Below are 12,720 nucleotides of genomic sequence, written 5' to 3' on the forward strand. Positions count from 1 at the left end.
CTCCTGTGGGTGCTCCTGTGAGTGCTCCTGCAGGTGCTCCTGCGGGTGCTCCTGTGGGTGCTCCTGTGGGTGCTCCTGTGAGTGCTCCTGCAGGTGCTCCTGCGGGTGCTCCTGTGGGTGCTCCTGTGAGTGCTCCTGTGAGTGCTCCTGCAGGTGCTCCTGCGGGTGCTCCTGTGGGTGCTCCTGTGAGTGCTCCTGTGAGTGCTCCTGCGGGTGCTCCTGTGAGTGCTCCTGCGGGTGCTCCTGCGGGTGCTCCTGTGGGTGCTCCTGTGAGTGCTCCTGCGGGTGCTCCTGTGAGTGCTCCTGCGGGTGCTCCTGCGAGTGCTCCTGCGGGTGCTCCTGCGGGTGCTCCCGTGAGTGCTCCTGCGGGTGCTCCTGCGGGTGCTCCTGCGAGTGCTCCTGCGGGTGATCCTGCGAGTGCTCCTGTGGGTGCTCCTGTGAGTGCTCCTGTGGGTGCTCCTGTGAGTGCTCCTGCGGGTGCTCCTGTGGGTGCTCCTGCGGGTGCTCCTGCGAGTGCTCCTGTGGTTGCTCCTGCGGGTGCTCCTGTGGGTGCTCCTGCGGGTGGTCCTGTGAGTGCTCCTGCGGGTGCTCCTGTGAGTGCTCCTGCGGGTGCTCCTGTGAGTGCTCCTGTGGGTGCTCCTGTGGGTGCTCCTGTGAGTGCTCCTGCGGGTGCTCCTGCGAGTGCTCCTGTGAGTGCTCCTGTGGTTGCTCCTGCGGGTGCTCCTGTGGGTGCTCCTGTGAGTGCTCCTGTGGGTGCTCCTGTGAGTGCTCCTGCAGGTGCTCCTGCGGGTGCTCCTACGATGCTCCTGTGGGTGCTCCTGTGGGTGCTCCTGCGGGTGCTCCTGTGAGTGCTCCTGTGGGTGCTCCTGCGGGTGCTCCTGTGAGTGCTCCTGCGGGTGCTCCTGTGAGTGCTCCTGCGAGTGCTCCTGTGGGTGCTCCTGCGGGTGCTCCTGTGAGTGCTCCTGTGAGTGCTCCTGCGGGTGCTCCTGTGGGTGCTCCTGTGAGTGCTCCTGCGGGTGCTCCTGTGGGTGCTCCTGTGAGTGCTCCTGCAGGTGCTCCTGCGGGTGCTCCTGTGGGTGCTCCTGTGGGTGCTCCTGTGAGTGCTCCTGCAGGTGCTCCTGCGGGTGCTCCTGTGGGTGCTCCTGTGAGTGCTCCTGTGAGTGCTCCTGCGGGTGCTCCTGTGAGTGCTCCTGCGGGTGCTCCTGCGGGTGCTCCTGTGGGTGCTCCTGTGAGTGCTCCTGCGGGTGCTCCTGCGAGTGCTCCTGTGAGTGCTCCTGCGGGTGCTCCTGCGGGTGATCCTGCGAGTGCTCCTGTGGGTGCTCCTGTGAGTGCTCCTGCGGGTGCTCCTGTGGGTGCTCCTGCGGGTGATCCTGCGAGTGCTCCTGTGGGTGCTCCTGTGAGTGCTCCTGCGGGTGCTCCTGTGAGTGCTCCTATGAGTGCTCCTGCAGGTGCTCCTGCGGGTGCTCCTGCGGGTGCTCCTGTGAGTGCTCCTACGATGCTCCTGTGGGTGCTCCTGTGGGTGCTCCTGCGGGTACTCCTGTGAGTGCTCCTGTGGGTGCTCCTGTGAGTGCTCCTGCGGGTGCTCCTGTGAGTGCTCCTGTGAGTGCTCCTGTGGGTGCTCTGTGAGTGCTCCTGTGAGTGCTCCTGTGGGTGCTCCTGTGAGTGCTCCTGCGGGTGCTCCTGTGAGTGCTCCTGTGAGTGCTCCTGTGGGTGCTCCTGTGAGTGCTCCTGTGAGTGCTCCTGTGGGTGCTCCTGTGAGTGCTCCTGCGGGTGCTCCTGCGAGTGCTCCTGTGAGTGCTCCTGCAGGTGCTCCTGTGAGTGCTCCTGCGGGTGATCCTGTGGGTGCTCCTGTGGGTGCTCCTGTGGGTGCTCCTGTGAGTGCTCCTATGAGTGCTCCTGTGGGTGCTCCTGTGAGTGCTCCTGCGGGTGCTCCTGCGAGTGCTCCTGTGAGTGCTCCTGCAGGTGCTCCTGTGAGTGCTCCTGCGGGTGATCCTGTGGGTGCTCCTGTGGGTGCTCCTGCGGGTGCTCCTGTGAGTGCTCCTGCGGGTGCTCCTGTGAGTGCTCCTGTGAGTGCTCCTGTGGGTGCTCCTGCGGGTGCTCCTGTGGGTGCTCCTGTGAGTGCTCCTGCAGGTGCTCCTGCGGGGGCTGATTTTCTATTTCAAAGCCAAACTAAGTAACTTTGGTGATAGAGCTCCCCCTGCAGCTCCTTTGTGAAATTACACAATCAGAAAACAGACCCTAAAGGCTTTTTTCTCTTTTCCTTTTCAAAAATGCAGGTAATATGTGCCGCCCTGTGGATGGCACATATGCCAGGCTCCACGTGCAGCAGGCCACAGGGTCCTGAGTTTGGATCCTTCCTGAATGTTCTTCTACACTGTCCTGTCCAATAAAGACTACACACCAAAAACCAAAAGACAAAAAAATGGAAAAAGAAATAAGGCAATATATTCACATACTGAAACATTTAACATGGCCAAATATAACAGAGAGCCAGGGTTTCTCAGGAGAGTCGTCTTTGGGTCGATGTCAGCAGATGTTACAAGGCTTGATTTCCGCTCAGAGACAGCAGGTGGCGACAGTGAGCTATTCAAATGCCCCAACAACATATTTATCCATCGCAGGGACAAAGACAACAACAGACAAGGATCAAAACGGTTTATTAAACGTAAGGAAAGGCACAGACTGCAGTAAAAACACATGGATGTAAAAAGTGAAAAATATAAAGCAGAAGTAGTCATTAAAAAAGTTGGAAAAATAAATTAGATCAAAATTCTTCCTCAAATTGATCAATCACATGTTCCTCTAAATGAATCCACTAAGAGTAACTGATAAATACCAGTATCACAGTCCGAATAAAGTACACTCGCTCTTCTCTCTGTCTAAAGCCAGCGGTCTGAGTCCAGGTCTCATGAGGATCTGAACGGCTCTAACTCCAGCTCCACTTCAGCCGGCTCTATAGCGCCCCGTCTGGCCTTGACCTGAAACAACAGGACACAGAACATTCAGGTCTAAAAAAACAGGACTAAATCAGGTCTAAACCAGGAAAACATGAAAGAATAAACCAGGACCAAACCATAACTTTAAGAACTAACGAAGGCCAAAGCAAGGTCTAAAACAGACTCAAGTGAAATGTGTTGGAAGCTGGACTAAAGCAGGACTCTAACCTAAGTGTAAAGCAGATCCAAACTAGATCCAAACCAGGACTAAATCAGGTCTAAAGACTCCAGTACCTTCCAGAATATGAAGAGCAGAAGGTTGATTATGAGAGTCAACAGCAGAACCACCAGGACTCTGAAGATCAAGTCTGAGTCTGAACCTGCAACACAAAAGGACTCATGAGACTGTGACTCTAACATGAGGCTGTGACTCTAACATGAGGCTGTGACTCTAACATGAGGCTGTGACTCTAACATGAGACTGTGACTCTAACATGAGACTGTGACTCTAACATGAGGCTGTGACTCTAACATGAGGCTGTGACTCTAACATGAGGCTGTGACTCTAACATGAGACTGTGACTCTAACATGAGGCTGTGACTCTAACACGAGACTGTGACTCTAACATGAGACTGTGACTCTAACATGAGGCTGTGACTCTAACATGAGGCTGTGACTCTAACATGAGACTGTGACTCTAACATGAGGCTGTGACTCTAACATGAGACTGTGACTCTAACATGAGACTGTGACTCTAACATGAGACTGTGACTCTAACATGAGGCTGTGACTCTAACATGAGGCTGTGACTCTAACATGAGGCTGTGACTCTAACATGAGGCTGTGACTCTAACATGAGGCTGTGACTCTAACATGAGGCTGTGACTCTAACATGAGACTGTGACTCTAACATGAGACTGTGACTCTAACATGAGACTGTGACTCTAACATGAGGCTGTGACTCTAACATGAGGCTGTGACTCTAACATGAGACTGTGACTCTAACATGAGACTGTGACTCTAACATGAGACTGTGACTCTAACATGAGGCTGTGACTCTAACATGAGGCTGTGACTCTAACATGAGACTGTGACTCTAACATGAGACTGTGACTCTAACATGAGACTGTGACTCTAACATGAGGCTGTGACTCTAACATGAGACTGTGACTCTAACATGAGGCTGTGACTCTAACATGAGACTGTGACTCTAACATGAGGCTGTGACTCTAACATGAGGCTGTGACTCTAACATGAGGCTGTGACTCTAACATGAGACTGTGACTCTAACATGAGACTGTGACTGTGACTCTAACATGAGGCTGTGACTCTAACATGTGAGACTGTGACTCTAACATGAGACTGTGACTCTAACATGAGACTGTGACTCTAACATGAGACTGTGACTCTAACATGAGACTGTGACTCTAACATGAGGCTGTGACTCTAACATGAGGCTGTGACTCTAACATGAGGCTGTGACTCTAACATGAGGCTGTGACTCTAACATGAGGCTGTGACTCTAACATGAGACTGTGACTCTAACATGAGACTGTGACTCTAACATGAGACTGTGACTCTAACATGAGGCTGTGACTCTAACATGAGACTGTGACTCTAACATGAGACTGTGACTCTAACATGAGACTGTGACTCTAACATGAGGCTGTGACTCTAACATGAGGCTGTGACTCTAACATGAGGCTGTGACTCTAACATGAGACTGTGACTCTAACATGAGGCTGTGACTCTAACATGAGGCTGTGACTCTAACATGAGACTGTGACTCTAACATGAGGCTGTGACTCTAACATGAGGCTGTGACTCTAACATGAGACTGTGACTCTAACATGAGGCTGTGACTCTAACATGTGAGGCTGTGACTCTAACATGTGAGGCTGTGACTCTAACATGTGAGGCTGTGACTCTAACATGAGGCTGTGACTCTAACATGAGACTGTGACTCTAACATGAGACTGTGACTCTAACATGAGGCTGTGACTCTAACATGAGGCTGTGACTCTAACATGAGACTGTGACTCTAACATGAGGCTGTGACTCTAACATGAGGCTGTGACTCTAACATGAGGCTGTGACTCTAACATGAGACTGTGACTCTAACATGAGGCTGTGACTCTAACATGAGGCTGTGACTCTAACATGAGGCTGTGTTGCTGTGCTTACCTCCCACATAGAGCTGGAGGGCGTGGCTCTGAGAGGAGAAGGCGTGGTCGAACACCTGCAGGAGGTAAACACAGGTGTAGTTTCCTTCGTGGGCGGGGCCAGTGTCAGAGAACAGGAAGTGTGCAGAGTGATTGACAGCGGGCAGGGTGTGGTTCTGAGTGAGGTTCACAGTGGGAGAGAGGAGCTGGAAGGAGCCTCCTGGGAACTGTGGCTCCACAGAGCATTTGACCCTGAACTTTGACCCCGGCATCACCCGGACCCCCTGAAGCTGGGACTCGGAGGCCCCGTCTAACACAGACAGGGAGATGATTGGACGGTTCAGTAAGTCTGTGAAGAGAGGACGAAGAGGTTTAATTCTTGACCCGACTGAGGCCCGAGTCCAGGGTCAGAGGTCACATTCTGAGTGTTTTACTGTCAACACTAATGTTTAACTCCAAAGTAATAAAGGGTCAAATGTGTGAGGTGAAGGTAGAAGGAGCGAGAGAGGAAGAACGTGAGGCTCTTGCAAATAATCTGATTGAGATTCATTCATTTCTGTTGGTCAGAGGTCAGACACAGGTCATCTTCTGTCAGTGAAACATTTGGTTTGGAGCAGAAGATTTTTTTGTATTAAAAGCCACAGATCAAAAGTCTGTATTGTTTGTGTTAAGGAAATGATCATTTAAACTTTTTTTTAATTTCTTTATATTGAGACAAGATCAAAAAGGAAAATGTGTTCCTTCAAACGAGGGGTTAAAATGACGCCAAGATCAAGAGAAAACCTAAAATGCATCAGATTTGTACTTTTACCTGAACACACCACGTCCAGAGCCAGAGAAGAGGGAGAGTCTGTGCTGATGACACACTCTGTCACTGTAGACTTCATCACACAGTCAGGTCTGATCCACCACACAGGACTCTGTGGAAAATCATCTCTGTTTCCTCCAGAAACAGCAGAGCCACAGTCCAGGGCTCGACACACAGCAGCTGTGGCCCCCAAGTTCCAGGGGTCAAAGTTCTCCACTCGTCTCCATTCTCCTCTGTGTTTCACCTCCAGAGTCCCAGCACAGCGACTGGCCCCTCCCACCAGCCTGACGGGCTCTGAACAGACAAGAGACAGAATGAGCCCCGCCCTTTTACCTGAGCAGCTGAAGCCCCGCCCCTTTACCTGAGCAGGTGAGGCCCCGCCCCTTTACCTGAGCAGGTGAGGTTGACAGCGGCTCCAGAGGAGCAGTTCTCAGAGCTGGAGCGGGGACAGTCCCTCAGAGCAGACTCATGTCCCTCACAGTAGAACGTCTGCAGTCCCAGAGGAGAGACCGCCCCCTGGAGGAGAGAAGGAGCCCCACAGCCCAGCTCCCTGCACAGCACCTCTGCACCCTGAAGGTCCAAGGCCTCTTCACAGAGCCAGGTCCAGGACTGATCCCAGATCTGCACTGATCCTGAGCACAGGCCGGACCCCGAGACCAGCCGCACCCAGTCTGTGGACACATGTGACATCATCGCTCTGAGCCAATGGGACACACACATGTGTGACATCATCGCTCTGAGCCAATAGGACACACACATGTGTGACATCACCGCTCTGAGCCAATAGGACACACACATGTGTGACATCACCGCTCTGAGCCAATAGGACACACACATGTGTGACATCACCGCTCTGAGCCAATAGGACACACACATGTGTGTGACATCACCGCTCTGAGCCAATAGGACACACACATGTGTGACATCACCGCTCTGAGCCAATAGGACACACACATGTGTGTGACATCACCGCTCTGAGCCAATAGGACACACACATGTGTGACATCACCGCTCTGAGCCAATAGGACACACACATGTGTGACATCATCGCTCTGAGCCAATAGGACACACACATGTGTGACATCATCGCTCTGAGCCAATAGGACACACACATGTGTGACATCATCGCTCTGAGCCAATAGGACACACACATGTGACATCACCGCTCTGAGCCAATAGGACACACACATGTGTGACATCACCGCTCTGAGCCAATAGGACACACACATGTGTGACATCATCGCTCTGAGCCAATAGGACACACACATGTGTGACATCATCACTCTGAGCCAATAGGACACACACATGTGTGACATCACCGCTCTGAGCCAATAGGACACACACATGTGTGACATCATCACTCTGAGCCAATAGGACACACACATGTGTGACATCACCGCTCTGAGCCAATAGGACACACACATGTGTGACATCATCGCTCTGAGCCAATAGGACACACACATGTGTGACATCATCACTCTGAGCCAATAGGACACACACATGTGTGACATCATCGCTCTGAGCCAATAGGACACACACATGTGTGACATCATCGCTCTGAGCCAATAGGACACACACATGTGTGACATCACCGCTCTGAGCCAATAGGACACACACATGTGTGACATCATCGCTCTGAGCCAATAGGACACACACATGTGTGACATCACCGCTCTGAGCCAATAGGACACACACATGTGTGTGACATCATCGCTCTGAGCCAATAGGACACACACATGTGTGACATCACCGCTCTGAGCCAATAGGACACACACATGTGTGTGACATCATCGCTCTGAGCCAATAGGACACACACATGTGTGACATCACCGCTCTGAGCCAATAGGACACACACATGTGTGACATCATCACTCTGAGCCAATAGGACACACACATGTGTGACATCACCGCTCTGAGCCAATAGGACACACACATGTGTGTGACATCATCGCTCTGAGCCAATAGGACACACACATGTGTGACATCACCGCTCTGAGCCAATAGGACACACACATGTGTGACATCATCACTCTGAGCCAATAGGACACACACATGTGTGACATCACCGCTCTGAGCCAATAGGACACACACATGTGTGACATCATCGCTCTGAGCCAATAGGACACACACATGTGTGACATCATCACTCTGAGCCAATAGGACACACACATGTGTGACATCATCGCTCTGAGCCAATAGGACACACACATGTGTGACATCATCGCTCTGAGCCAATAGGACACACACATGTGTGACATCACCGCTCTGAGCCAATAGGACACACACATGTGTGACATCACCGCTCTGAGCCAATAGGACACACACATGTGTGACATCACCGCTCTGAGCCAATAGGACACACACATGTGTGTGACATCATCGCTCTGAGCCAATAGGACACACACATGTGTGACATCATCACTCTGAGCCAATAGGACACACACATGTGTGACATCACCGCTCTGAGCCAATAGGACACACACATGTGTGACATCATCGCTCTGAGCCAATAGGACACACACATGTGTGACATCACCGCTCTGAGCCAATAGGACACACACGTGTGACATCACCGCTCTGAGCCAATAGGACACACACATGTGTGACATCACCGCTCTGAGCCAATAGGACACACACATGTGTGACATCACCGCTCTGAGCCAATAGGACACACACATGTGTGACATCACCGCTCTGAGCCAATAGGACACACACATGTGTGACATCACCGCTCTGAGCCAATAGGACACACACATGTGTGACATCATCGCTCTGAGCCAATAGGACACACACATGTGTGACATCACCGCTCTGAGCCAATAGGACACACACATGTGTGACATCACCGCTCTGAGCCAATAGGACACACACATGTGTGTGACATCACCGCTCTGAGCCAATAGGACACACACATGTGTGACATCATCACTCTGAGCCAATAGGACACACACATGTGTGTGACATCACCGCTCTGAGCCAATAGGACACACACATGTGTGACATCACCGCTCTGAGCCAATAGGACACACACATGTGTGACATCACCGCTCTGAGCCAATAGGACACACACATGTGTGACATCACCGCTCTGAGCCAATAGGACACACACATGTGTGACATCACCGCTCTGAGCCAATAGGACACACACATGTGTGACATCACCGCTCTGAGCCAATAGGACACACACATGTGTGACATCACCGCTCTGAGCCAATAGGACACACACATGTGTGACATCACCGCTCTGAGCCAATAGGACACACACATGTGTGACATCACCGCTCTGAGCCAATAGGACACACACATGTGTGACATCACCGCTCTGAGCCAATAGGACACACACATGTGTGACATCACCGCTCTGAGCCAATAGGACACACACATGTGTGACATCACCGCTCTGAGCCAATAGGACACACACATGTGTGACATCACCGCTCTGAGCCAATAGGACACACACATGTGTGACATCACCGCTCTGAGCCAATAGGACACACACATGTGTGACATGGAGGTTTGTAGGACAATGATATGGGTCAGAAGTCTGAGGACGAGCTCTTCTGGTCCAGAGACATCTGCAGGTAGAACTGTGAACACATGAAACTCTTTCACTTTCTTTAGACAATCAAACTCTGGTTACTTAAAGTAACTCTAACTATTTTTAGGCCTGATCTAAACTCTAATTGATCGTTACACAGAGATATTTCACATTAGAGATAAAATATTAAACTTGAACTTGGACAGATTCACCAGACACTGGGACAGATACAGAGGGACATTTATTGTCAGGTTTATTCTTCACCTACTTGTTTTACTTTTTGATCTGTCACTGTCTGGTCTTGTTCTGTTAGTATTAATAATACAAAAAGTAAAAAGATGTGAGAGTGAAGAGGAGAATGTAATATCAGAGCTGAACACAGCTCCAGACCCGGCGTGAGGGACACGAGTCTGTCCTCCTGACACCGAGGTGGTCCCGACCCAAACACTCTTCATTATTTATACTTGATATTTAGAGAGCTAATGCTAAGCTTTAGCATCAAACTGTTCATCATCTGTTATATTGAAACCAATAACACTTCCATAATGAGTGACTCCAGACACAGAGAGGAGCAGTCTGTGAGGAACATCTGAGAGATTCAACCTGAGGATTTAAGACTTTTACCTGAACACACCACGTCCAGAGCCAGAGAAGAGGGAGAGTCTGTGCTGATGACACACTCTGTCACTGTAGACTTCATCACACAGTCACGTCTGATCCCCCACACACGACTCTGTGGAAAATCATATCTGTTTCCTCCAGAAACAGCAGAGCCACAGTCCAGGGCTCGACACACAGCAGCTGTGGCCCCCAAGTTCCAGGAGTCATAGTTCACCACTCGTCTCCATTCTCCTCTGAGTTTCACCTCCAGAGTCCCAGCACAGCGACTGGCCCCTCCCACCAGCCTGAGGGGCTCTGAACAGACAAGAGACAGAATGAGCCCCGCCCTTTTACCTGAGCAGCTGAAGCCCCGCCCCTTTACCTGAGCAGGTGAGGCCCCGCCCCTTTACCTGAGCAGGTGAGGTTGACAGCGGCTCCAGAGGAGCAGTTCTCAGAGCTGGAGCGGGGACAGTCCCTCAGAGCAGACTCATGTCCCTCACAGTAGAACGTCTGCAGTCCCAGAGGAGAGACCGCCCCCTGGAGGAGAGAAGGAGCCCCACAGCCCAGCTCCCTGCACAGCACCTCTGCACCCTGAAGGTCCAAGGCCTCTTCACAGAGCCAGGTCCAGGACTGATCCCAGATCTGCACTGATCCTGAGCACAGGCCGGACCCCGAGACCAGCCGCACCCAGTCTGTGGACACATGTGACATCACCGCTCTGAGCCAATAGGACACACACATGTGTGACATCACCGCTCTGAGCCAATAGGACACACACATGTGACATCACCGCTCTGAGCCAATAGGACACACACATGTGACATCACCGCTCTGAGCCAATAGGACACACACGTGTGTGTGACATCACCGCTCTGAGCCAATAGGACACACACATGTGTGACATCACCGCTCTGAGCCAATAGGACACACACATGTGACATCACCGCTCTGAGCCAATAGGACACACACGTGTGTGACATCACCGCTCTGAGCCAATAGGACACACACATGTTTGACATCACCGCTCTGAGCCAATAGGACACACACATGTGTGACATCATCGCTCTGAGCCAATAGGACACACACATGTGTGACATCATCGCTCTGAGCCAATAGGACACACACATGTGTGACATCACCGCTCTGAGCCAATAGGACACACACATGTGTGACATCACCGCTCTGAGCCAATAGGACACACACATGTGTGACATCACCGCTCTGAGCCAATAGGACACACACATGTGTGACATCACCGCTCTGAGCCAATAGGACACACACATGTGTGACATCACCGCTCTGAGCCAATAGGACACACACATGTGTGACATGGAGGTTTGTAGGACAATGATATGGGTCAGAAGTCTGAGGACGAGCTCTTCTGGTCCAGAGACATCTGCAGGTAGAACTGTGAACACATGAAACTCTTTCACTTTCTTTAGACAATCAAACTCTGGTTACTTAAAGTAACTCTAACTATTTTTAGGCCTGATCTAAACTCTAATTGATCGTTACACAGAGATATTTCACATTAGAGATAAAATATTAAACTTGAACTTGGACAGATTCACCAGACACTGGGACAGATACAGAGGGACATTTATTCTCAGGTTTATTCTTCACCTACTTGTTTTACTTTTTGATCTGTCACTGTCTGGTCTTGTTCTGTTAGTATTAATAATACAAAAAGTAAAAAGATGTGAGAGTGAAGAGGAGAATGTAATATCAGAGCTGAACACAGCTCCAGACCCGGCGTGAGGGACACGAGTCTGTCCTCCTGACACCGAGGTGGTCCCGACCCAAACACTCTTCATTATTTATACTTGATATTTAGAGAGCTAATGCTAAGCTTTAGCATCAAACTGTTCATCATCTGTTATATTGAAACCAATAACACTTCCATAATGAGTGACTCCAGACACAGAGAGGAGCAGTCTGTGAGGAACATCTGAGAGATTCAACCTGAGGATTTAAGACTTTTACCTGAACACACCACGTCCAGAGCCAGAGAAGAGGGAGAGTCTGTGCTGATGACACACTCTGTCACTGTAGACTTCATCACACAGTCACGTCTGATCCCCCACACACGACTCTGTGGAAAATCATCTCTGTCTCCTCCAGAAACAGCAGAGCCACAGTCCAGGGCTCGACACACAGCAGCTGTGGCCCCCAAGTTCCAGGAGCCATAGTCCCAGGGGCCATAGTTCACCCCTCGTCTCCATTCTCCTCTGTGTTTCACCTCCAGAGTCCCAGCACAGCGACTGGCCCCTCCCACCAGCCTGAGGGGCTCTGAACAGACAAGAGACAGAATGAGCCCCGCCCTTTTACCTGAGCAGCTGAAGCCCCGCCCCTTTACCTGAGCAGGTGAGGCCCCGCCCCTTTACCTGAGCAGGTGAAGCCCCGCCCCTTTACCTGAGCAGCTGAAGCCCCGCCCCTTTACCTGAGCAGCTGAAGCCCCGCCCCTTTACCTGAGCAGGTGAAGCCCCGCCCCTTTACCTGAGCAGGTGAAGCCCCGCCCCTTTACCTGAGCAGCTGAAGCCTCGCCCCTTTACCTGAGCAGCTGAAGCCTCGCCCCTTTACCTGAGCAGCTGAAGCCTCGCCCCTTTACCTGAGCAGGTGAGGCCAGCTGAGTCAGACAGGGACGGCCCTGTCTACTGACTCCACCTCTCAGTGCT

General features: G+C 51.5%; 1 protein-coding gene across 1 annotated transcript; it reads right to left on the reverse strand.

Moving 5' to 3' along the window:
• Nucleotides 1–2,715: 2,715 nt before the first annotated feature.
• LOC140383817 (scavenger receptor cysteine-rich type 1 protein M130-like) lies at nt 2,716–12,367 on the reverse strand. Its single transcript, XM_072466014.1, has 8 exons — nt 12,029–12,367; nt 10,456–10,737; nt 10,070–10,360; nt 6,297–6,578; nt 5,911–6,201; nt 5,122–5,448; nt 3,231–3,316; nt 2,716–2,978 (listed from the first exon to the last, which is right to left on the reverse strand). Exons 1-8 carry the CDS (start codon nt 12,102–12,104, stop codon nt 2,907–2,909), a joined length of 1,707 nt encoding a protein of 568 aa, XP_072322115.1. The 5' UTR covers nt 12,105–12,367; the 3' UTR covers nt 2,716–2,906.
• Between the last annotated feature and the right edge of the window lie 353 nt (nt 12,368–12,720).

This window comes from Eucyclogobius newberryi, unplaced genomic scaffold, assembly GCF_026437365.1.
Source record: "Eucyclogobius newberryi isolate DKJ021-1_F unplaced genomic scaffold, fEucNew1.0.hap1 SCAF_56, whole genome shotgun sequence".
Classification (NCBI taxonomy): domain Eukaryota; kingdom Metazoa; phylum Chordata; class Actinopteri; order Gobiiformes; family Gobiidae; genus Eucyclogobius; species Eucyclogobius newberryi.